Here is a 27,560-nt window from a genome sequence, read left to right as displayed (position 1 = left end):
CATGCTCTGACACTGTCAGTTATGGTTTACAATTCTTAGTTTTTTCATTGCCTCTCCATCAGGATTCTCATGCCTTGCCTTGCTGCTTTAATGCAACATTCTTCTAGTTTTTGTGAAACACTGTCATTTTTGTTTTAATTCTCTGCATTTTCACTATTAACAACTTAGAGCATGTGCTGCCTCCAATCTTCAGATGTCCTAGCCTGCCATTCTCATTTTTGTCTGTTAAACTTTGAATGTCTGGACAAGTAGCTGCAGTTCTGTTAATCTCTCTTTTTATATTGTGCTACAAAATGACATAGCTGTAGCCTTATGGGCCATCTCCCATTTCTTGGTTGGAAGCTTAACTTTTACTAACTAAAGCCATAATGAAAACCTGCAAAAACATCAGAAATCTCTGTATGTCGTGGGTGGATTACAGAAAAGCATTTGACAATATTCCATGTTTCAAGATTGTAGAGTGCTTAAGATGTTTAAGATTCATCACACATTGATAAATTGTAGTGCAAATGTAGTATTATTAATTAGTGGCAATTTGCAGTTGAACCACAGAAAGTGGCAAATTACTATGCAGGTTGTAAGAATCCAGCAGTGATTATTCCAGGTAGTTATTTGTCTCCATTTCTGTTTTGTCTTGTTATTTATCCATTAAGCAGGTTACTTAACAGTCTAGCCTGTTAGTCTGATTTGAAGAAAATCATGGCAAATGATATCACATCTGCTTTTTATGCATGATCTAACACTCTACAGCTCATCCAACAAACAACTGAAAGTGTAGCTACAAGTTGTTAAAACCTTTTCAAATGGCATAAGAATGCTATGTGGTCTTTGCAAATGTGCAAAATCAACATTTACAGTAGGAAAATCGAAGCATCAAAAGTAAACTTGGGGATGAATCCAAAATAAAAGTATTGGAGCAAGAGGGAGTATATAAATATCTGGGAATAGATGAAGGGACAGTAATACAGTATGAACAAATCTTATTAAGTAATATTTTAGAAGACTGTAACAAATATTGAAAAATGCCTAGAAATCTATGAATAACCTTCAGGCTACAAATCAGCTTGTACTTTCTATTCTAACTTACAGCTTTGATGTAATCAGCTGGCTACAAAAAGTGTTGTATCAGCTAGATAGGAAAGCAAGAAAATTTCTTCATGCCTGTCAAATGATGTAAAAAAACAGTGTTTACCTGGATTTACATATCCATTGGCTTGAAGAGGGCATGGGACTCCTTGAAGATGACCATACATATAGGTTGGTGATTGTGGACTTCGTGTATATTTATTGACATCAGTTTATAAATGGGGCAGGCAAAAAAAAAAAAAAAGAAAGAAATTGAAAAGCCCGGATTTCTGATGATGTGATTGATAGTATAGAGAATTGCTGAAACAGCCACATGTTGATCAAGATCTGATGTGCGAATGGCTTTGGCCAGTTGGATTTAAACAAAAGATGAAAGTTGAGTAATGACAGCTGAAAGTAGTGGGCTGTGCTTATAGTGGTTCACAAAATCTACCAAAAAAGTAGGAAATAAAAAAAAACAAATGCAGGTTCTCCAACACAGAATTAAAAACACTTACACAACACATTTCACAGTTTCTCTCAGCATTTAAACAGAGTAGGTTGAACACACAAAAAGCATTTGTTAAGCTTTCACTTACAGTGCTGTGTAATTAAGCAGGTCACCATATTGGTCAGCCATAGGGCTCTTTTTTTCTACTTGAGTGGTTGCCTCCTTCCCCTGTTACTTAAGAAAATTGACTCTTACATTAAGAGCTATAATACTTACCTTATAGCTTTAGGACACCTTAGGAAACCTTGTAAACTGCAACAGCCCCGCTACGTTCGCCCTCGCTACGCTCTGGTTCTCTTCGCTCCCCTCCCTGCCCCCAATTACCTCCCGCCCCCAGTACCTCTAAATTTAAAGTACTATAGCCACTCCCCCACTTTCTAGATCCTATCTGCTTTCATCTGGGATAATTCCACCCACCCCCATTCTTCTACCTACATTTTAATAGCACCTATTAGCTTTCATCTGGCATTCTCCCATCCCCTTTCAAGTACCTTTACCTCACCACTCTATCTTCTGGTGTTGCATCACCAGGTAAAACAATTCCTTAACTCACTAGCTGAATCACAGATAATGATATACTCCTCTTTACTACCCCTCTTGTTTGCACCATACCTCCTTATCTTGTATGAAAACCAGTTTCTCACAGGATTTCAGGTCCCAAAAGGCCATACTATCACCCCAGCTGTAAATCCTTCCACCTTCAACCATACTTACAGTACCAGATCCTATCCAACATCTTGTTCAGTCTATCAACATCTCAACCCCAGGCACATTAGCTCTAGATCCAAACACTACCACAAACTAATAAACCAATTCCTGAAGTTCATCACCAAGTATAGACTCAACCTAATACTTGGTGGTGATATTCACCCCAACCCTGGCCCACTCACTTCAGATACACATACCCCCTCTACTTGCAATCTAAGCTACAAACCTACAATTAATAGGCCAACTAACTCTCTCCTAGTCTGCCATCTCAATATTAGAAGCATTAATAACAAGGTACATGAATTGCATGCACTTCTGGATGTCCACTCCCCTGAGATTCTCTGTTTATCTGAAACCTGGTTAAAACCTAACACTAAAGACAATGAAGTGTTACCACCTGGGTACAAAATACACAGGCTGGATCGTGCTTCGAGGAAGGGGGGGTGGGGTAGCTGTACTCTATAAATCTGAGTTGAATGTCACCATAGATGTAATACAACCACCTCAGATTCTTGCCACCAAATTGCAACTTAATAAAAATAAATGCATTAATATCATCTGTATGTACATTCCCCCAGGTAACAATATATCTACATTTGAAGATATCCTGCACTGGCTATCATGTCACTACCCCCAAGAAACCCTACTACTTGGAGACTTTAACATAGACTGGGGCACCTGTTCCTCAGAATTCCCAACCACCCATATTAACCTGCATGCATTTACACAAATTATATCCACCCTTACCAGGATAGGTAAACCCAACCAAAAAGAAAGTATACTTGACTGGGTACTCATAAATAGTCACCCCCAACTGTACACCTCTGGTACTCTCGTTGATGGCCTAAGCGATCACCTTCTCACATATGTAATTAAGGACAAAACCATTAATTCCCAAAAACCCTTACTCAGAAAGGTTAGAAGCAATAAAAACTTTAACCCTGCCAAATTCCAACAAGAACTAAACTCATGTAATTGGTCTATTCTAAAACACTTCCCCTTAGAGGAAGCAGTAGCATACTTTAACAACAAATTCCTTGAGATCCTTGATTTGCATGCACCTGTTCGTTCAAAGAGAACCAAGGCAAAAACTGCGCCATGGCTTTCTAAAGAGTCTAAACTCAAAATTACCATTAGAAACAAAGCATGGGCTTTATGGCATTTTTCTAAAGACCCTCAAGATCACATTAAATACAGGCTATCCAGGAACGAAACCAAAAAAATCAATTTTACAAGACAAAAAACAATACTACTGTAATTTAGAGACTGTAAATCAAAATAACCCTCAGAAGTTTTGATCATGTTTAAATAATCTACTACATCCTGGACAAAATTCATCCCCAATCCCTGCTGCTACTATTGATAAAACCCCTGAAGATGTTTCTGATAGTTTTAACCAATTCTTTACTGAGACAATTCAAGCCCTAGCTAGCCAACTACCTCCTAGCTCCCCTGGTCCTGAAAGTAGCACCCCTAGAAACCTACTCGCGTTCAGCTTCCAACCAGTCGCCACTTCACTTATCTGTACCTTGATCAAAAAATTAAAACCCACTACACTTTCTGCTGATCAACTCCCTGCCGAGTACCTACAAAAATCAGCTGATGCTATTGCTTACCCTGTCTCAATACTAATCAATCGAACCATAGTAGAAGCTAAAATTCCCACCATCTGGAAAATATCCTATGTAATCCCACTTCACAAAGGAGGCAGCTCTGCTGAATTCTCCAGTTATAGGCCAATAGCTATACTCTCTCCACTTGAAAAGATTATGGAAAAATGTATTCATAGACAACTCATGCACCACCTAATCCAGAATCACCTTATGGCAGACACTCGGCATGGCTTCCATCCTCATCACAGCACTACTTCAGCCCTCCTAGCCTTTACCAACACCATAAACCATAATCGCAACAATAATTATATATCCTCAGCCCTCTTCTTGGATCTTTCCAAGGCATTCGATATGGTTTATCACCAACTTTTAATCCACACCCTGCAAACATTCTGTCTAGATACTGGAGCCCTTCAATGGTTTCAGTCCTACCTGAATGGTCGACAGCAGGCTCTCCTCTGGCAGAACAAACTCTCTTACCTTCTATCCAACACCCTTGGAGTACCACAAGGCTCTATACTAGGGCCCTTGCTGTTCTCCATCTTCATTAACGACCTTTATATTGTCATCCCAAAAGTCAGCTGTATCCAATATGCTGATGACTCTACTCTGATTTGCTCAGCCACATCTCCAGTAGAGTTATGGTCAGCTACCCAGACCACCTTTAATACAATAGAAAACTGGCTTTCTGTACATCGTCTGATCCTAAATCCTAAAAAACTAAAATGCTGTTATTTTCACCAACACGTAGGTCTACTGCTTTCACCTTTACCATAAAATCAAATGATGGCACAATAATCTCCCCTAACCCCTCTACAAAACTATTAGGTGTCATCATAGACAATAATCTAAAATTTGACCTACATGTTAACCAAACTATCAAAACCATCAATAAAAAACTAGGGTCACTTTACAGAATAAAAGCCTTCCTAACCCCTCCAGCTAAAATTGCCATTGCTAGCTCTCCCCTTCTTTCAACCCTTCTGTATGCATCCCCTCTACTCTCGAATTTAAACAAGACTGTCCTTAACAAACTCTCAATTTGCTATAACCACATTGCCAGGTTTGCCACTCGGCTGCCTTTTAGGACACATCATTGCATCAATCTAAATCAGCTTGGGTGGCTTGAACTACCCAGCCTAATCCAGTATAACCAACTGATTATGGCCTATAAAATCCTCTATAATCCGGACAATACTCCTGCACTTAAAAATATGATCACCCCCTATAACAATCCTAGACCGCTTCGATCCTCTAACAAACTACTAATTCAGACTAGCAAAATGAATAACACAGCCAGTGATTCTCTCTTTGCAAACTCTGTAAGTAGATCCTGGAACTCTCTTCCAGCTGATATTACCTTACTTTCCACCTTAGGTCAATTTAAAACTAGACTCAAACAACATTTGTCACTTAACTGGCTATGTCAGTGTATCAAGCCTGGCTAACTCTCAATAGAATGTGTAAAAATCTGTTAACCAGCTTACTGTGTAATTTAATTTAATCCTGACTTGCGCTCAGGATTAACTGTAACCTGTGGAACTTGTTTAACTTGCTTACTTATGTAATCTCTGTAAATAGTCTGTTTGTAATTTGTAATGCTGGTATTATGTAATGCTGTATCTGCTTACCCTTGGAGCTTTTCTCCCCGGGCCTCTGCTGAAAATGGGCATGCATCCAGTGGGACTATCCCGGTCAACAAATGTAAAATAAAATAAATAAAAAAATAAAAAATAAATAAACACATTGCATTCTGCAGTCTACTTATGGCTGAAGGTATGCATACTGAAAGACATGACAATGTGGCAAGACTGTTACATTATGTGTAAACATAATTTAGAGGTAACTGAGAAGCATTGGGAATAGCAGCCATAAAGGATAACTGAAAATGAAGTAGAAGCCACTTGACATAATGGTTATTCTTCACCTGTTTGGAGTTTGCATGTTCTCTCTGTGACTCTATGGGGTTCCTTACCACCTGTGAAAAACATGTTGAGTGTTTCCATTTCAGACTTGCAAAGAATGGATGTATGGGCAGAAGCACAGACTCTACATGGTGCCTTATAGGAGGAAGAGTTGTATAAACCAACTGCTTTGGACATCTACTGTGTTGTGCATTATCCTCATGAGAGGAAAACTTGGATCAGAGACTGTGCACCATGACCGGGCTAACCACTTGACGGTATAAAATATGGCTCTAGGTGATTCGGTCATGTTGACTAATGTTGGCAAATGGGCATGGATACGAGCCGAAGATGGGATGAGAATCTGGCATACTCCGACCTATACAACAGACCCCTGCTAATGGTAGGAGGGGTGTATGTGCCCTGGCCCTACAGCCTATGTCAATAAGTATCCATTTGCCCAGCCTGGGTTTCCTGAGGTAACTCTATTGAGCAAAAACTGTACATAAGACCAGACAACCTGTCAAATATGAGCTAAGAATTGCTAGGTTCACTGACAAGAAGCAGCTTCTAAGTCGATGATGATGATGAGGAGGTTTGACATTCTATATATCCAGAAGCCAAGATGGAAGGGTAATGCAGCAAAGCCACTTGGCTTGGGATCTAAAATCTACTGCCCAGGAAGATGACAGACTAGAAATGCTATGGGAATTGTGGTGAGGGAGAGACTTCTGAAGAGAGTGAGGGATGGCATCAGATTTAGTGATAGAATCCTTAATGACAGCACATCATTCATAATTTCAGCCTGTGCCTCACAGCAGTGTTGTGATAGTAAGGGAAAGAGTGTGTTCAGACAGCAGTCACAGGACCTGCTAGTTAAAGCAGGACAACAGGAATTGGTGTTGATAATGGGTGACCTGAGTGCACATATTGGAACAGACAGATCAAGATATGAGAACTGCCTGGGACCATTTAGATGGCACAGCAGGAATAAAGGAGAGGTTGTTCTAGACTTCTGTCTGGCAAATGGTGTGTTAATAACCAACAAATGGTTCTGAAAGAGTGATAATCACAAGATCACATACAAGAGTGGCCAACATGCAAATCAGGTAGACTTCCTTCGAGTATGGAATGGGCATTGGGGTAGAATCCGAGATTATAAAATCATCCTCACTGAAACAGTCGAACCACAGTATAAACCACTGGTTGCCACAATCAGCTTCAAGCTGTGTCAGAGAAGGCTCTGAGGTCAACAGAGACCAGGCTGAAGACCTGTAAGTTGACTGGAAAGAAAGCAAAACCATTCAAGCAATTATTCAGGTCTGTAGCACCTCAAGAAGAAGAGGAAATAGGTGGAACAGAAGAAGGATGTGACAGCACCTCAAAACAGCATGTTTGAGGGCTATAGAACACAAATGTGGCAAAGCCAGATACGGAAATAAGGTACATAAGGAAAGCTGGTGATAGAATGCAGATGTCCAGGATGCCATCAAATGAAAGAAGGCATGCAGGAAAAAGTGGGAAATACAAAATACGGACCAGGCTAGGAAGGAAAACTGGTAGCAAAGAAGCTTAGACAGGAGTTGGAGTAGGAAATAATAAGGCATCACAGGCCAATACCAGCTTCTAGAAAGTAAATCAGTAGACAGCACAAAGAAAAACTACATCAGGTTTCAAGCCAAAGACAGAAAAAGAAGATAGTGAGACACTCTTCCTAAGGGATGCCAGCAACAACTTGCTAAACAGGCCACAGGACATCAAAGGGAGATGGAAGGAGTATTTCCATCAGCTTATGAATGAAGAAAACCCCACAGAAGTTGTACTGCCCCAGACACAGCCTATGATAAGAAAAGAGGAAGAACCTACCATAGACTAAATAAGAACAGCACTAAGGAAAATGAAGTCATGGAAAGCAGCAGACTCAGATGAGGTCATGGCAGATAGGATAAAGATGCTGGGTAAGATAGGGGAGGAATGTGGAAAGAGTCATATACCCGATTGACCGAAGAATAAACATATTAGTGCCAGTGTTGAACAAAGGGGACATTCACAACTGTGGGCACTACAGAGGTAGCTCCTGTCACATTGCATGTAAGTTCTAGAGCGGGTGATTGCTAAATGAATCCAGAAAGTAGTACAAATTAAAATGGGAGATGAGTAATTTGTATTCAGATCAGGATGCAGGACAACTGACCCGATGTTAGCAGTGAGACAGAGAGTTGAGAAGAAGCTAGATACCAGGAAAGAGTCCAACTGGACATTCCCAGACTTTGAGAAAGCATTTGACAAGGTCCCAAGAAAGCTGATTTGGACAGTCCTGTGGTGATTCATAATCCCAGAAACCTTGGTAGAATTAGTGCAAGCTATGTACTAGGACTCAATGACTCAAGTGTAAACAGTGTTCAATCTCACAGAAGGGTTCACAGTGGGAGTGGGTGTTGCTCTGATTTAGGAATAATTTCCATTCCTTTCATGGTATAATAAAATGTTAAGCACATGGAGAAATTAAACAGAGGTTTAGAACTAAGGTTACGAATGTAGCCTTTAAAGATTTGTGGTTTGATTAATGTGAAGTCTTTCTCTGAAGATGTACACACAGAAATGTTCACAGAGCCAGATATTAGATAAGTCTGTCTTCTTAGTTTGGCTGTTTTTAACATCTGATAAAGATTTACTGTAATATGCAGTGACTTGTGTTGGCCCTCTCTACATCTAACTTAGTATTGCGTCAAGTCCTGGGTGCCTGCTCCCAACTGAAATATAATAAAACTGCAGATATAAAAATAAGACATTGTGGCAAATCAGCTAACCCTTTCTTCAGTTTTTCTAGTGCCTAGTAATGTTTCTCTGGCCATATAAGTGGAACTTCTTATCACCATGTGATTCTGTTCATTTTTTTAATAAACCTAGAATTGCAGTTGTCATTCTAAAATGAGTCCAAGCCTATTTTGCAGGTAACATCTCATGTATGCTTTTACCTTCTTTGGCACTGTCCTAATTATTACATTACCTTTGCTTCTGCATTTAAAGGTTTTTAGACTGTTTTCCTACAGTTGTTTTTCTTCTCTTTTTTGGTATGTTTTTTATTGCACTGCTAGCAATCAGGCCACTGTAATCTATCAGCCCTTCGCTCCCCATAGAGTGAGAACCAGTCACAGATGCTGTCATATATGCATCCCTAATCCTATTATGTGCTGACTGACATCAGTATCCATATCACTGCAGAGGCCTACCATGCCCTCCTTCTGCATGTGAGTGCTCCAACTCGCATATTAATGAAGGCTTTCATCATCAGATTGATAAGGAAAACTCACATATGTTTTTGTCTGTTTTTCTTGGAAGCCTCTGCGTTGCTTGCATGCAGCAAAAAGGCTACCAGACCACCAGTCCCTCCCATCACAGTAGGCACAGCAGCACTTGCCACTCACTGGTACCCTCCCCTGCCCATTCCCTAAGCCAGTAATTGACCTCAGGTTTTAGGAGTCATTCACAAAGCTTTTTCCATTTATGCAACAGAGCTGGACTGTACAGTTATTTCTTAAATGTTGTCATCACAGCCCTTCAGGTCCCTGCCCATAAAAACATCCAGCATGTTTCCCAGCAGGCCTTGTGTCCTTTCACTAAATTGGCTTTTTGAATTCTTGGAGCACAAGGCCTTTATTGGTGACTACAAATAGGATGAGGGGAGCAAATCCATGGTGCACTGTATGTAGTTGTCTCATGAGTCTTTATGTACAAGTGGTCCATCAGATTCTCTGTGAGGGATTCATGACATGTATGGATGTTAGACACAAGTTGCTTGGTGATCATGCAGTTTGCACAGGGATGTCTGCCACCCCTCCTCCTTTTTAGCATCTTGTATTACCTCTGAACTGTGCTTTTCTAAAGAGTAGCATTTAACACTGTAATTTTCTGTTTGGCCTGGAACAAAGACATCCTGGTTTGTATTTTTGAGAGAAAGTGGGTGTTTCCATTCTAGCTGTGTTTGGTAGTAAGCATTTTCCAAAGCTGTACTTCATTGATTTTGTGTGTGTGTGTGTGTGTGTGTGTGTGTGTGTGTGTGTGTGTGTGTGTGTGTGTGTGTGTGTGTGTGTGTGTGTGTGTGTGTGTGTGTGTGTAGGGGTAGTGGAAATGGACATTTTTATTTTGAATTTAGTAAAGATGGAGAAGACCGAATGAATGAAAAAGACGTTCATGCATTACTTCACCATGCTAAAACTACCAGTTAATGCATTTTATTTAACTTCCAACTGCTGTCAAACCATGGAATGCAACAGCTAAAAATACCTGTCAGCATGCTTACCTCTCAACCTCTTAGAGCAAGAAATCTGGACAAAGCCATGAATGAAAGTTGAGCAAAGGCCCAAAAATAGGGACAAGTTGTAAGTATTGCTCTTTCAAACTTGGGAAGTTGATAGAATAACAGGTTTTGCATTGTCATTAATTTTCTGAAGGACATGAAGTCTGAAACTCAAATGTCTGTCATTATTTAACTTACATCCTTGTTGATCTGCTACTAATTTTCCAGAAAAAAACACAATTTTAGGAAAAACAGACCAAAAATATGAGGCAAAAATCTGTACATTCTGTGAACATCTCTACAGTTGAGAGGTATGTATGTGGAAGTTGCAAGTTAGGACTTGGTAGTTCACTGACTGGATCACTGAGCTAAAAATGGGCTTCACAATGGAGTGACCTATTTAAAATGTATTTGCTGTCCATTCTTGTTTTTATCAGGCTTTTTATTTTTTTTATTTTTGCAGAGTTAGTTGCCATTTGTTTCTGAGATTTGATAAGTCTCATTTAACCATTTTGTGAAGTATTTTTTTTAATACCTGGAAGATAGGTGCCTTGGTGTATTATTATTATTAGACTTTACATTTATATTCTGATAACTGTCTTCAAACATATAAATGCTGTTATACTGTCTGTCTAGCTATCTCTAGCTGTCTGCATGTCTAAACTGTCTGTTTAATTTTGCTGACTTGGATGGTTCTTGTTGGAACCCAGGGGCATTTTCATGGAAAACTCGAGGTGGAAACCTCCAAATACTTAGTATACAAGTGTTTAGGCCAGTGTCACACAGTACATGCAGTCATTAGTATTGTTCTTCTCATTAGTATATGCTCTAAATGTCATCTCTTCTTTTTCATCTCCTCTTTGAAACATTCAGTAAGAGCTTTTTCAGGGCACATTTTTACATTTGTTGACTGGGATAGTCCGACTGGATACATGTTCATTTTCAGCAGAGGCCTGGGGAGAAAAGCTCCACAATAATAAAATTAATAGTAGTAACATTACAATAATATTCAAAGAGAGTAGAGGAGATGGATACAATTACAAAGGAGACAGAGATATATACAATATGTCAGACAGTTCACCACAGTAGTAACACTAATACGTATACAGAAAGTTAATAAAGTGAGAGAAGAAATAGGATCAGTGCACACATTTAGAGCACATTAGGGCAACAACTGTATGGAGAAATGTTAGACTCAGCAGGCATAACTGTACATTAAGGTATAGCACAGCAGATAGGTGGAGTATCTGCTTACTGATGGTCTACTAGCTATGAAAAGACCATAAATGTTAAAATGAGTTAATCAGGGTTTAGGCATGGACAGAGCCAGTTATCTCTTAAATATTTTTTAGGCTTTTTTTAAATAGTGGAAGAGAGAGTTCTTGGGTAAGGTTTGCAGGAAGAAGGTTCCAAGTTTTACCCACTGAGTTAACAAACAGGGAATCCCTGGCTGTATTATTGGATTTTAGAGTTTGGACTGATAGCTTGTTGGATGATCTAAGTGGCCTGATAGTGTTATATGGGCTAATAATACTCTTAAGGCTTGGGGTTTTGTCCGGATAGTTAAGTATTTTGTGAGCTACTGTCAGCTGGTTAAGCTTAGGTATGGAAGGAAATGCCAGCCAGTCAAGTTCAGTTAGGTTTTTACAGTGGTTTGTCTTGTATGCCAGACCAGTGGCGAATCTAGCTATATGGTAGTAACAGGAAGATAGTTTGCTGATGTTAGCTTTAGAGAGATTTGAAAATATAGGTGAGGCATATAGGAGAGTGGAGAGAAGATGGGTTTGGGCAATAGCGCACCTAGCATAAGGAGTTTACCTTATAGAGGGATCCTATTTTTGTGTTGACGGACTTAATCGTATGCTCAATGTGTGCATCAAATTTGAGGTTAGTATCAATGATTACTCCAAGGAGCTTAGTTTGGTTATCAGGAGAGATGATTCTACCATTGTTAGACTTAATAGTAATTAAAAGAAGAGTAGATCTAGAGGTGGGAGGGAAAAGCAGCAACTTGGTTTTGTTGGGATTCAAGAGAAGTTGTTGATCAGTTAGCCAGTTTTCTGTACTATTAAAAGTATTCTGGGTTAGGGTTATCAGATTGGCTGGTGAGGTGGAAGAGCAAATCAACGTGGAATCATCAGCATATTGAATACTTTGTGCCTTTGGGATAGTAGTATGAAGGTCATTTATGAAGATACAGAAGAGGAGGGGACCAAGAATGGAGCCCTGAGGTACTCTAAGGTGACTGGGAGATGTGATGACAGTTTGTCCTGCCATAGGACAGCCTGCTGTCTATCCCATAGATAGGACTGAAACCATGGTAGAGAGTGATCATCCAGGAAGACAGCTTTCATGGTATTAAGCAGAAGATGATGGTTAACCATATCAAAGGCCATAGAGAGGTCCAGAAAGAGAACAGATGATAGCATGTTGTTGTTGCGATTAAGATTGATGACATTGGTGAATGATAAGATGGCTGATGTGGTGCTATGATGTGGTCTGAAACCATGCTGGGACTCTGTAAGAAGTTTATTTTGGTTGAGGTAGTCCATAAGTTGTATGTGGACACACTTTTCCAAGGGTTTTGCTAGAGGTGAGAGAATGGCTATGGACCTATAGTTGGACAATTCTGTGGAACTACTTCCTTTATGTAGGGGTATTACATGTTTAATTATCTGAATTGTATTGCTCTTTTGGTAAAATGAAACTTTATCTTTATTTTTAGGTAAATTTTGAGCAAGATGCCAGAACTAAATTTTTGAAACTCCTTGGATACAGTAAAGAGAAACTGGATGAAAAGGTAAGACATTATTTGGAGTGCTGATGTGTTCTTCCATCTTCTCTAAATGGAGTGTATTCCCAGTGTTAAGCAAAAATTACTGTAATTGTTTTCAACGTAATACTCATTTGGGAGCTAGGAAATAAATAATATTGCCTTGAATGAATGAATGCCATTTCTCTATTTGTTTACTCCAGGGGATAACCAAATATTTGAATACCTGTCTGCAATGGGTGCAACACTTAAGTACTTCCTTCTGTGCAATCTCATAGCAGTGTTCTTAACAGGCTGGTGCTCGGATTTTGGGGGCCACGGCACATTTCACTTTGGGAAGCCCTACCCTGGAAACTTTCATGAATCACCATGTTGCTGCCACAACCCCATCAGTGCTGAGCTCCCACTCCCCAAGCACCCCTTTAATGATCACTGTATACCAGATGGTATAAAAAAGTGTTAATAAGAACAGACCAGTACAGACAAACTTGCAGTTACAGTGCCATTAGTTGTGATGCATATAGGGTTGTATCACATGAAAGTATTCAGCTGAAGAGGACCACACTCACATTCTGACTGGCATTTAGTTGAAATGTTGTTGCATTAAAACAAGCCCCTCTGTACTGCAACAAGGTAGGCAGTCCCATAGATGTCCAGCCACACTGACTGTCTTTTAGTAGCAATGTTATTACATTATGATAAGCTTCTGTACTGCATCAAGATGACCAGTCCCACAGATTTGCAGATAGTTACACACACGCCCTCGCGGGCACACACCAACAGGCATTTAGTTGCAGTGTAACAGTATGACAAGCCTCAAGGTAGCCAGTCTCACAGAAGTCAACACAGACCCCACACAAGGTAGGTACGACACTACAAAAAGACATCTACATGGACACCACACAAGACAGAAACAGCACTACAAGGCAGAGATGCTCACATGAGGCAGAGATCAATGGTAACAGTTTAAAATGTTAGGTCTCACAATACCGATTCCCAAAATGTGGAGACTGATTGACTGAAAATCTGGACTTGTATAGTAAGTCTGAGACTGCCATTTCTCAGAATATTTCCTTTTCTCTATGGTATGGTGATCTTGGAGTTGATTTAAGTTTGGGTGTGTTTAGGAGGCTTGTTCTCCACATCAAGGGTGCAAAGGGCAATTGGGGTGCATGGGGGCTTGCTTCCTATTAAAAAAAAATAGTTTAAAGGAGAAGAATGATGTTCCGTATTCAGTCTTTTCCTGCATATTCAATCTTTTTTGTTTAGTGTTTCTGGACTTGGCATTGCGAGTTCCAACATTTCAATAAGGAGCCATACAAGACAGAGACATTGCTAATACAACCCCCCCCCACAAGACAGATATGTCACTACAGGCATACATAAAACAGATACAGTGCTATAGTGAGACCGAGATACATACAGACCACACAAAAGACGGGCACAGCACTACAGTGAGACTAAGACGTAGCCAAAAAACAGACAGTGCTATTGCAAGACTGACACAAGTTACAAAGCCAGAGAGTACAGTAAGAGAGACATAAGACAGCAACAAGAGAGACGCACAAAAACCCAAGAAGAAAGAGACTGACAGGCACACAGAGGTACAAATACTATGGCCCACAGCAGAGAGAGGGAGAGGCACACAAAGTCAGACACAGCGACGCGCACAGTCCAAAGACAGACATTGCTACAGACATACAGAACAATCGGACTGCAGAGAGGCACACAAGACATAGCCACTGGACATATACATATAGAGAAGACAAACTGCAGTATGCCTTAGGGGCTGTAAAGGTTGTGGCACAAAAGACTGAGACCTCCAAAAGGGCCTCATAGAAACAGATAACTGGTGCCAGAGCCATGGCCTCAAGCTAAATGCCAAAAAGTATATAGTCATCCCCTTTGGCAAAAACAAAGTGCCCACAAATTACCACATAGGTGGTAATCCATTAAGTACAGAAGAAGTAATTAGGGACCTGGGGACCCAAGTTGATAGCAATCTCTCATTTGACAACCACGTGGTCAAAGTGGTTAGAAAAACATTTTATATAGCCCACCTAATCATGAAGGGATTCACATCTAGATCAGGGGAGGTCATCGTGCCTCTTTACTCATCCCTCATCAGGCCCATAATTGAGTACAATGCCCCTTTTGGCGTGTACCTTACCAGACACCTGCAGCAACTGGAAAGACCCCAAAAGTACCTCACCAAGAGGATCAAAGGGCTCAAACAGATGCCATATGCTGCCCGGTTAAAGAAACTCCAGCTCTACTCAGTGGCATACCGCCTGCTCAGAGGCGATCTGTGCCTGACGTATAAAGCCATGTCCAACCCGGAATTAATGGACATGCTGCACCTCAGAAAATCCAAATCCCATCGAGCTACACGCTCAAGAGACTTGAACCTCAGCACTGAAATAAATAGGACATGCTGGAGGGACAGATTCATAACCCAGATGCTCCCTTCACTCTGGAATAAAATCCCAGTCCAGGTTAGGCAGAGTCCCTCATTGACTCTCTTCAAGAGGAATCTTGATGAGTGAATGGGAGATCGTAGGTTTACCCTGGGTATCACTTCTGTGTCACTGTTAGACAGAGGCACAGTATACTAACCTCGAAAAAGGGCATAGCAAAATAAATTTAAAATGGGTGGCGAAAGCCAAACACATTCTGGCTAGGCTTATAAATGCCCTAGGGCAGATAGCCTAGTATGAACCTATGAACCTATGATCTCTTCATGATATATTCAAAAAATTAGACATGATGGATAAATTATGCCGGGCTTCAAGCAAACGTCTTTTTCCCCCATCCCAAAATTTCACAGAAATTACCCCCTCATAACCAGGCTCCTTCTGTCACAAAGATTTAGCTTAAAAGAACAGCAATAAATCCAAAAAGAAGTGGCCAAGGCAAGCCTAAGTCTGATTTGAAGGTAGCCATAGGAATCTTCTCAGGCAAGCCGTCTGGTTTCTGACTACTCCCCCCCCCCCTCACCCCACACAACCTTTCCAGCAAACTTTCTGAATTCCTTGGAAAACAATCACAGTATATCCTTGGGTTTCTAAGTCAGCCAAAAGGCCAGGGGATTAGCACCAAGAGGAATGCTCACAGCTGCAGCTGGTTGATGTTTTTTGGTAATTTTCAATTTATTTTATTAACCAGTCTGCTGTTTAGTGCCTAAACAAGTGTGCAAAGCAAGTGATTTCCCTTTGAAGAGCTGTATTATGCATTTTGGAGTGGGCTATAGCCAGAGACTGACCAATTCACATCCTTGTGTGGTAAACACACTGAAAGGCTCATTGAACCCTATCTTCAGCCCACTGATGAATTTGAAATTTAGAAACGCTTTCTGGATGTGATTTTCTAGAGGTAAGGCACTTTTTGCCACATGAAGGAATTCACTGCTCACTATTTTCTTTGCAGTAAAACACATGGGTTTACTTGGATATGTTCCTTATCCAGTGATAGGAAACATTTTTGCACACGTTCTCACAACTGCTGATAACCCCGACTTGTTGCAAGATTCAGGATGAAAAACCAGAGCTAATTGTCTTCATTCCACTGTGACCAGTAAAGGTCTGATTTTCCAATTCTTGGGTACTTTGGCAGTACAGAAAACTAAGCCTGGGTTTGGCAGCTTGTTGTACCTCAAGACTTGGCTCCTGCATTCCTGACAGACTTTTTTGATAGTTTTGAAATTATTGAGACTGATGGAAAGCCTTTCAGTTTGTAAACATAACTCTTTTGAGTGAAAGATATTGGTCCCTATGTACAGAGTGGTACCAGATGCCACCCTGTTTTGACAGTTTACAATGCTGACATACCTTGTTTCTGACATCTGTATGACATGGGCGCCTCATTCCATGGCCATGGTGCATGTGTCGGTTATTTCTGCCCACAGTGTCTTTGTAGAAGGCAGGATTGTGGCTCATCGTTGTCTAATCATTCAGTTTCTAAGATTAGCTCTGCATGCTCACCCACCTTTGAAGAATATTTCCTTACATGGAATCTGAATTATGTGATTTATCTGCTTGTCTGTCCCTTGTTTTAACTGTCTGGTTCTGTGGTGTTGAAGTCCGTGTATTATATATTTTTTCTACAGGCCATTACATCCACGTATTGGCTCTAGGAGCAGAATGCTTCATGTGCAGGAAAATGTGTTATTACACAAGGATCTGGTGTCTCTTAGTAGTAATTCATTTAGCCTCCCAAAAGTGCTTTCTGAATTGCTCCTGAACCAGTCCGGCTACCCTCCTTTTACTTCATAAGGTTCAAAACATGGAAATAAAGAACATTTTGCATCCTGTTTGTGCACTGCCAGCTCATTTATTTTTCCTAAACTGGGTACATGTATTTAGGAAGACAAAGCAGCTGTTACATTATCTGTGCAATGGTGAGGGAAAAACTGGCAGCTGCCAAACAAATACTTTCCAAGTGTGTTAACAACTGCATTGTTTTTTTTTTTTTTTTTTTTTTTTGGCCATCTTGTGGCTGACTGCCCATTGGAAAATGCTACAGAGAGAGACTGTTCCACTAGGGGTGTGGCTGGGTGCAGTACTTGTTGGCATACCTGCTTATGCCTGCATGTGTTGTTGCTGAGTGCTCTGATTACTTCCATATCTCCAAGAAACCCAGTAGGTGAATTAACATTCCTTCAAATTGCTTGTAGAGGTCTGTGTGCTGTTAGAGAGAGTGAGTGACTGCATCCTTCATGGGCTGATGCCCATTTCAGGACTGGTTCCTCAGCTTTTTTTTTTTTTTTTTTTTTTTTTTTTTAACTTTATCAAACTTACACAATTTGAACATTTACATATGTGCACTTACAATTATAGAAAATAAATTATTGTAATAATGTTTCATTAGTTTTATGCATTATATATATGTTTTCTTTTTAACAATTATTCACTCCTGTATTACAGAACTTGCTCAAGTCCTGTCTTGCCTTAAATTTTACTACCCTTTATGAGCATTATTCTGCATATATTGCTGCCACCGATCCTATTTATTTCTATATCATCTGCTCCTTCCCGTTTTTAAAGATTCCACTTCCGGTTATTTTATCTCCTTTACAGCATTCAATATTTCAGTTATAGTTGCTTAGGTTTTGATTTCAATTTTGTATTAATTGCGTTTTTGGAAGCCAGTAGCATTAAACTTTAGGAAGTCCTTACTATTTCTAGGCAATTCTGATCCTATAGCCAAGATCAGAAGACTTATTTCTTTAGTTATAATCAATTGCTCCCCATTTCTGACAAAGAACTCTAGGGAATTTTTAAAATCCATCATTTCATTACCTTCCCAAAAAAATGTTCTCAATTACATTTTCCCCTTTCCCATCCCACTGCCAGGAGTTGCCATTAACCTGTGGAAAAGCTCTCTGAAGTATGCTTGAGGTATAAAAATAGATATGCAGTATCTTCCTTGCAGAAATCCTACCTTCTGGACTTTATTGCGCACTGGGAATTATCCAGATGTTCTCCCACTGTTCCATTGTCCATTAGCTTTCCATTCTTTCTTCCCAGTCTTTACTAACCCCTTCTGATTGATTCTTATAGCTGTCTGCAGCATTTTATATACCTGCTAATTATCACATTTTTTTAACAGTAAAGTCTCTTCCAGACTCAACTAAAAACTTGACCATTTCTTATTGTTCAGTTAGTATTCCCTTATGCCAGTCTCTTTACCAGGGATTGATTACAGAGAGTAGGTAGGGAAGGCAGTCTCTAAGCTGCAGTCCAAACTTTTGGTTGGGTCTTCAGTCTTGTGTCCAGTGAGAACCAGGATAGGCTTTGGCTCCCTTGTGACCCTGAATTAATTAAATAGGTTATTGAATAAAGAATAAATATTTAAAACATTAACATTGCTAGTTATGTAGAGTAATTACAGAATGTATTTGCAAATATGAAATTTGCCAGAGTTTGATGCAACTGTAGATAGTCACTGCTAGGGTTCTTGGGATATAAATTGAGTGCCCATTTTTCAAAACTATATCACTGCATTAAATAAAGCAACAGGTGCCTAGTTGAAAGTAATATACACAGCACCTTGGCAGATGGAGCTTTTTTTAATAAAAATAAACTTTATTAAGCAGCATAGAACTAGTGCTTCGTCAATTTGCCTTCCCAAGGTCAGATCAAAAGCATTAGGACTACATAGGAAGAGAAGTTTTACACTATTTTTGAAACATTTGCATCCATCAGGGCCGGCCTTAGGCATAGGCGAAATAGGCGACCGCCTAGGGCACCGTACAGGCCGGCCTCAAAAGGGCGCAATTTAATGGTTTCAGTCTCACAGTGTTTCACATTTCTTTACTTTCACCTCCCCCCGCCTGTATTGTAGGTAGCAATTGCACCCTCCCACACCTTGTAGTACAAAGCACGAACTATATTTCCATCTACAGTACATAGCACAGCCCCCTAACTAAGCATACTATACTAAGTTCTCCATTCCCTCCCCCTGCATCTATGTGCTGAATGTGAGTGGCTGCTCTTGTTAAAGCATCCAATCAGTGATTCTTTCGTACCACTGACGTCCCGGCTACTGCTCCAATTGAGTGTATATAACCAGCTCATGCCCACCTCTCTATCTCGTCATCAGTGAAGAAAGGAATGAGAGGTGAGAGTATCTATTGGCTATATCATTACTTCCGAGTTATCTCTGGGCATGAGTGACTTATCGGTGATCTTCCTGGTTCTCTGCAGTTCCACACGGGCTACACAAACAGTGCGGGTTTGGGCTTTATGTTTTGTGCCTCCGGCCCTCCCTTCACCTTGGTTTTTATTGCTTTTGCTGCTCTTGGCTAAGGTAAGTTTGAGTCCGGGGAATTTCTAAACTGCAATTTGTGTTCGATGATCATCATTGATCTATAAAGACTGCTGTAGAGTAGGAGTTTTTATTTTGGGAAAAATGGTATGTCCCTCATTGGCCTCCGACACCAGGCTCAGTTACCCCTGATTAAACAAAATACTGTGTTAAGTAAGGCCAGGCTGTATCCGGGGATGTAAACCTAGGGGAAAGCAGTATGGTATATTGCCATTTTCCTAACATGCAGTGTTGTGTGTTTTAATATAATTTATCTTTTACTGTCCTGTACTTGCACTAAGTTGCACAGCGTTACTTGTTTGTTTATGTAAACTGTAATGCAAAGGCTAGGACCTCCCCCCAATCCCATTTTGTATAGTTATTGAATGAAATGTATGTGTTAGATGATGATCTTCATCTGGTGTATACTTGGAAGAACCTCTATTTTATTGTATGGTCGCTCTATTGGTTTAAAAATTGTAACTGAAAACGTATTTTGCTGTACTGAGCATAACGTTTAGATGTATGTGTCAGAGGCCGTCAGGGTTTTGTTACATGAACAGGATGACATTTTCAAAGTGTCAGTATTATATATACTGCTATTATTGTTCCTATAACGATACATGTGCACTGCTTATCGGATAGCGTAATCAGGTATTTTTTCTTGTTCTGCGACTCAAAACTGAAACGGAACCACGTGTCACCTATCCCATAAAAAAACATGGGGGGGGGGTACAACAATGTGTTTTGTTCAAGATGTCTGCCCACATGATTTGTTCTTGTGGGAAAGGGATTGGTAGATATCTTGTTGCTTACTTATTGTTTACAGTCTCTGCGTAAGGATATCCCATAGTAGTCTGCTGCCTAACTACTGCGGTCAGAGTTTTTTGCAGTTTGTTTTCATAGTTTGATTCATTGTTTTGTTTATGGACAATGGGATGGTTTCAGTGTTTGTTCATTTTGTCTTAATGGTGATGGCTCTTTATGAAAAGAGATTAATTGCTTGCATCAAATTAGGAAAGTACTGATTGGGTAGAAGAACAAAGTTATTATTAAACAACTGCATTTCTTCTGTCAGACAGTCCCAGATTGGGAAGCAAAATAACAAAATGCTTTGGTAAACCAAACACAGTCTTGATTATCTAGAACAACTGAAGCTATGATGGATCAGCATTAAACATTTTATGAGGCTGGAACCTGGTCCTGCACACTTTCAGTACATCAGGTTGCTCATTAAACAGGATATTCTTGTTTTTATCAAATCTCTTACTATTGGGGTAATCAGATGTAAAACTAGTCAAGCGAACAGTAAAACTAGGATATTCCCATTTTTGCTCTAATACATACCCAGCAATATTTAGAAAGACGCACAACTTCGACAGCCACCTTTAATCTTTTTTTTGCCTTCCTTCATTCTCTCGTTCACTTAACCCTACGCCTATAAATTAACCATAAGGCGTATCCCGCAAACACTGGGGTATATGTATGTACTATTCAGCACAAGGGAGCGAGTGACTTTTGCATTTAACAACCATGCCACCATTAGGAAACTGTCGGGTGGTAATAGCATTTTTTTTATTTTTGGTTTGCTGTAGGTAATGGGATGGATGGTGGCATTAGTTTTCCAAAAAGCATCCACTCATCGCTATTTCACCCTTTGAATTGTGCATTTTTGTAAAGGGTTGGGATTGATGATGTGACCCGTCTACGCATTTTTTGTTATTGAATTAAGTGTGTGGCACAATAAATCTGGACAGAGTCAAAACAATGGGGGGTGGCACAGATCCCAAAACAGTGGAAGTTTTAAAATACTGCTTTTATAAACCTAAAATATGACAAAATAACAGGTTTTGCATTAGCATGAATATTCAAAAGGGTATGAAGTTTGAAACTCAAATAATTAGTGACTTCTGTTAGTGTCCCTCATTACTTTTGTCATTGTTGCGATATCTTTGACAGTTACATCTAAGAATTGGATACTGATGTTCTTCGTGTTTCACTGTTGCAGTCATCACATTTGGGTTATCTGCCTGCAGGTAGCCCTCAGCCAGCTTGAATACCAGAGTCTTGGATTCCTGCGTCGGATACTGTCTCTTCTTCCTTGACATCAGGTTGTCAGGGGTATAAAACATGCAGCCGATGCCATTACATCAGTCTTTCTTGCTGCGCGGTGCCCGAAGCAGAAGCAGTTCGCAAGTGCCGGTTGGCCAACTCCTGAAATTTTCGTTTTCGAGTTTCAGAACCGAAGTCTTCAAAAAAGCTAAGTACTCCGTTGGGGATCCTTTTTCTTGCTCTCAACCAATGTCAGTAAAAGTTAATAATTGTATTACCTGTGGTAAGCAAATACCTCATAAAGAATTTAATTTGTAGTGCATTCCTTGCTTAGGCCCAGGCCACGACGTTCCTTGCTGTCGGTTTTGTGCCTTGTTCAACCCCCGAACTATTCGTCGTCTGTCTATATTTGCAGCAAATTATTTTGGTACTTAATATAACTATCCAAAAATGGCTTCAGTAAGCCATCCAACTACAGATATTTCAAAAAAATGTAAGGATAAAGACAGAGACAGACCGCATAGGTCCAAAACTGCCGACATCACTTCCGTTAAGCTAGTCACCAGTCCGCCGGTACTCAGTGAGGAGCTTTCGTAGCCCCTGATACCTGCTACTTCAGATTCGCAGGCCTCTACTGAGACCCATTTGGAGTCCGGTATGCCACGAGATGCTTCTTCGACTATGGAATCTGCGGATGTCTCTACCTTGGATGGGTTTGGAGCCACTGTGCAGGCACCGGCTTCTGAGGGTGTATTCAGACCTACAAACTTGCATTTTAAACCAACACCATCTTCTTCCTCCAGGTCTAAATCTCGAACCAAGCCTAGGAAACCGATGTCCAGACCGCATGCTCAGGCCCATATGCCTAAAAAACAAATGCTTAGAATGGCTGAAGACCTTATTACCTTAATTAGGGGAAGCCAGCGTTCCCCCTCTAAGAGACCTAGAACTGATTTTCCTTCTGATTCTTCTGATCAGAAATCTGATATTTCTGTTTCTTCTGATTACCAGGATTTGCCCCTATCTACCTATGAGGATTCTGATGCAGAGGATTCTATTCCCTCTGCTTCCCCTCCAGAGGATTTTTCTTTTGGTGAAACCTTGCACACTCCTAGGGAGCATTTCCACTAGGAAAGCCAGGATTACTCTTACTCCAAAAAGAGGTTTAGGGAATTCTTACTCCTCCCTCAACACAGGCCTTTAGCTATCCCTCCTGTTCTGGACGTTGTAGATGATGCCTTCTTGGAATATAGCCTTTCCCCAGACACTTTACCTCCAACTTCCTGAAATCCTGATAGGTATTACAGAGTACCTGACTCTCTCAAGTTCCTCTTCAAGAATACTACTGCGGATCCAGAGACCATTTCCTAAGGACCGAAGGGCATTAAGGCTCCTGCTGCCAAAAACCCTACCCCTTCTGATAGAGATTCTAGAGCCTTGGACAGATGGGGTAAGAAGGCATATACTTCTGCTGCTTTGGCCATTAGGGCTTTAAATTGCCAGTTTCATATTTTAAAGTACCAGCAGCATATTATGGGACTACTTAAACAGAAAATGATGTTGATTCCTGACTGTACTGAACACAAAGAATTGCAGGATTTAATGCATTCTGCAGAACAAGTTGGTAAACATACTTTGCAATGTGGTTTTTACTCTAGAAGCATCTTGAAGGGCTGCTGTCACTGGGTCTGTACTTAGAAGGCATGCTTGGCTTAAGGAGCAAAACTTGCCAGGTCATGTTAAAGCTAAATTACTGGATGCTCCCTTAAACCAAGACTGCCTGTTTGGCAACAAAGCAGAAGTCATCCTCAAAAAGATGGAGGAAAAAGCTAAATCTATGCAAACTATTAAAGATTTCCTGCAAGTACAGCCTCCCAGATTTAGTAGGCATTGGCCTTCAAAGAATTGGTCCTTTCCAGACTCTTCCAGGCCTTCTGAGTCCAAACCCAGGAACAGCAGACCACCTGGATTACAGTCTCAGGCAATGCACACACCTAAGCAGTGGGGGGGGGGGGGCTCCCACTTCCAAAGCAGGTAGTAGTAAGACACTCCCTATGGGAAAATGGCACAATGACTTAACCTTAGCCCTTCCAAACCCTGCTCAGCTGCCTGCTCCCTTAGGAGGAAAGCTTGCCCTACATGCAAAAAACTAGGAACTCATTACCCAGGACAAATGGGTTTTGAATGTAGTTTCCCAAGGATACAGATTCCACTTAGACACCCCACCAACCCCAAAAGGTTGGACAGACCTATCCCCAAATCAGTGGGCAGAGGCTCAACAGCAGGTTCTCTCTCTTCTAAGTATCATGGCTATACAACCTGTCCCAGCAGAAGAAAAGGGATAAGGTTTTTATTCAAGCCTTTTCCTGGTACCCAGAAAAGACAGCTCCTGGCATCCTATCCTGGACCTCTCTATTCTAAACACTTTTTTGGTAATCCCAAAATTCAAGATGCTAACACTTCAACATCTGCTTCCTATGCTAGGAAAAGATGCCTGGTTAGCAACCTTAGACTTAAAGTAAGCTTACCTGCACATTGCAGTAAGGGAATCTTGCAGGAAATACGTACGCTTCAGGGCAGGCTCCATGCATTATCAGTTCTCTGCACTTCCCTTTGGTTTATCTACTGTGCCCAGGGTATTCACAAAGTGTCTAGCTCCAGCCATTGCATTTTGCAGGCAGAGAAATATTCAAATATACCCATACTTGGACAATTGTCTGATTCTGGCAGAAAGCCAGGAATTGTTTTTAAAACATCTGGCATTCGTAAAGAAACTGCTAAACTCACTGGGATACATCATAAATGAAAATAAATCTCACCTAGTACCCTGTCAACAAATTGTATTTCTGGGAGCAAGCTTGAATACAACTTCCCAGATGGCTTTCCTCACTCCAGAGAAACAAGTTTATTTGACAAAGACAGAGTTCCTTTGGTGGGCAGAGGCCTGCTACCACAACAAGGGGCTCCCTTTCACTGTACCCCCTGCTGCCCAGACCCTAACAACAGATGCATCAGACTATGCATGGGGGGGCTCACTTGGTAGGGCAGTGCATTCAGGGCAAAAGGAACCCGAGACAGATGCACCTGCATATCAACCAAAAAGAAATGTTAGCTGTACAGAATTCCCTGACAGCTTTCAAGGAACACATTCTTCCAGGACAGTTATTGGTAAAGACAGACAACATCACAGTTATGTGGTACATAAACAAGCAGGGAGGAACCCACTCGTACCCTCTCTGCAGACTAGCCATGGCTCTGTGGAACACAACCTTGAGCTACCAAGTGCACCTAGAAGCTCAATTCCTGCCAGGCAAGCTAAATTCACTTGCAGACGACCTAAGCAGAAATCTCATGGACCCACATGAGTGGAAACTGGAACCAAAAATATTCAACCTCTTGAGGAACAAATGGGGACTCCAGAGCTAGACCGGTTTGCCTCCCCTCAGAACTACCAATTGGACAAATTCTGCACAAGGACTTCCCACAGTTAAGCTTGGAAAACAGATGCCCTGTCCTTTACCTGGAAAGCCTCTCAGTTCTACATGTAAACATCAATCTTCTTCTTTCGGCTTTTCCAGGTTAGGAGTCGCCACAGCGGATCATCTGTCCGCTCATGATTGGCAGTGGAGTTTTATGGTGTCGAGTTGCCAGCCCGGTGTCCAACCTTCCACAGAAGGCACACACTCACACCTAGGGCCAATTTAGAGTGTCCAATCCACCTACTGCATGTCTTTGGGATGTGGGAGGAAACCGGAGCACCTGGAGGAATCCCACGCGACCACAGGGAGGGCATGCAGACTCCGCACAGAAGGCACCTCAGTCGAGAATCAAACCAGAGAACGTCTTGCTGTGAGGCAACAACGTTAACCACTGCAGCAGCCCTACATGTAAACATCAATGCAACTTGCAAAAAGAAGTTAATACTGTCTTTCATGACTGTAGATAAACTTTACAGTAGCAACAGATGAAGCAGATTTATTAAGGAGAATTCAGCCTTTAATTGCTTAACTACACTATAAGGTGTCACAGTATGATTGTTTTTTCATGCATTTAAACATTGAAAGAACTGGAGTGGGTTTTGTGGGAGTGACCCATCTGTGGGCGTGGCTCAAGTAGGGGTGTTCCTAGAATACGGTGTGGGTGGGGCTTAAGGGGCACCAGAGCAGTACTTCGCCTAGGGTGCCGTTTCAGCTAAGGCCAGCCCTGGCAGCCATTATAAGTAAGCTACCTTGCATGACAACCTAAAAAAATCTATATTCAGTCAAAAGGTAATAATACAATTTTACATTTTTAAATTCAGAACAGCAGCAAGATGAGAAAATTTATATGGATTGTACAAGGGAAATAAACAACTTTCCAGGTTAACTTAATTCATTAATTCTCAGATAGTGCTTTACCAGTTGATGGTAACTGGGAAGCTGGAGAACTGAAGTCTAGCAAGGCAGAGAAACTAATCCTGTTCAATGTGTTGTCCCATTGACAAGAGATGTACACAGATGCACATACCTACCTGTGGTTCGGAGAGTCTATAGTTCTTCTACCTCACATTTTTGGGATCTGAAAGGACACTTAATAACTTGCTGTAAACTCGCATGGACACTGACATTAACAATGTATACACTCAGAAGGCATTCATTCCCACCAGGAACTGAGATAGAGAACTGCTGTTCAACTGTGCTAAATAGTGTGGTGCTGTGCTGCTGGTATTGTAATTTTACAGTTATAAATCAAGGATTAAAATGTGAGGTATACTAAAATGTTCTTCAAGAATGGCACACAGAAAAAAATTAGATGAATTATTTTGTGCCAGTGTTGTTGATGTGACTGAGTCCTCAGAGTAACAAGACAAAAGCATAAATATTCAGAGTAAAAAAAAAAAAAATTAAACAGGATGCACAAAATACAGCAGCATGCCTTGACTAAGCAGAAAGAAAAACATCATGAGGTAAGAAATAAACAATGTTTAGATGCTGTGGCAGTAAAGAGGGGTAGGTCACGAACAGTCCCCCCCTTCCCTTACACAGGTCAGCAAGGACAGCGCAGAAAGAACATTCGTCAAAACAAATAAGAGAGGTCAATTTGATGACTGGTAGTGCACGGAAGAAGGGATAGATAACTTATTACAGGAGGAGCACTATGATGTGTAACCATTGATACATTTGAGGAAGGGGGGTTTCCCTACACTCTTCCTGATCTTGGATCTACAGATTTTATGTTCTCACTTAATGTAAAACTAACAGTGATATCATGGTTTTAAAATTTTTAACTGTAATAATATTGATATTGTGTTTTTTTATCTTTTCTGCAGAGGGTTTACCTTTGTGCTAAAATGGAGACTTGATTTAGCTTATTCCCTCTTGGATTTAAAAATGTTTGCTAGAAAGTTGAACTGGAAGGTATTATTTAGTGAAGTATCTAATGGGGTTAGGTTACCCATATGAATGCATTTGTCGTAGCACTTTTAACCCTCCTTTACAGTCTATACTTCATTTGTTCGAAAAGTTTTGTGAAAATGATATTTGAAGAATGTTTCAACAACTAGGAAAGTATGTTAATTATAATTTGATTTTAGGTGACAAGCAGTTAATGGATGAACTGATTGAGAACAAAGCAGTTAGGGTTATGAAACCAGGGGTGGGGGTGGTATCTTTGTAATGAATACTGTAGAGTTATTAAATAATGATTCCCAGTAAGAAAGGATCTGATGATGTTAATCCTCGTTCATTCCTTACACATGGGTATCGGTTCCGACCTCAGGACCGAGCCAGCCATTTTCCAAGCTCATGTCAGCCACAAACTCTCGAGCTAAACTCTTACCCATAATTCCCCT

General features: G+C 40.6%; 1 protein-coding gene across 1 annotated transcript in view; it reads left to right on the top strand.

Moving 5' to 3' along the window:
- Positions 1–27,560, top strand: part of SEC31B (SEC31 homolog B, COPII coat complex component) — a 1,631,704-nt gene that overhangs the window by 776,868 nt on the left and 827,276 nt on the right. The window contains exons 13-14 of the mRNA XM_044055612.1: positions 12,827–12,901; positions 18,283–18,350. Of these exons, the coding sequence (XP_043911547.1) occupies positions 12,827–12,901; positions 18,283–18,350 (143 nt within the window). The remainder of the gene's footprint in view (positions 1–12,826; positions 12,902–18,282; positions 18,351–27,560) is intronic.

This window comes from Protopterus annectens, chromosome 14.part0 (genome assembly GCF_019279795.1).
Source record: "Protopterus annectens isolate FY-2018-M chromosome 14.part0, PAN1.0, whole genome shotgun sequence".
NCBI lineage: Eukaryota > Metazoa > Chordata > Ceratodontiformes > Protopteridae > Protopterus > Protopterus annectens.
Note: the sequence above shows the minus strand (reverse complement) of the source record. Positions and strands in the feature narration are given on the sequence as shown.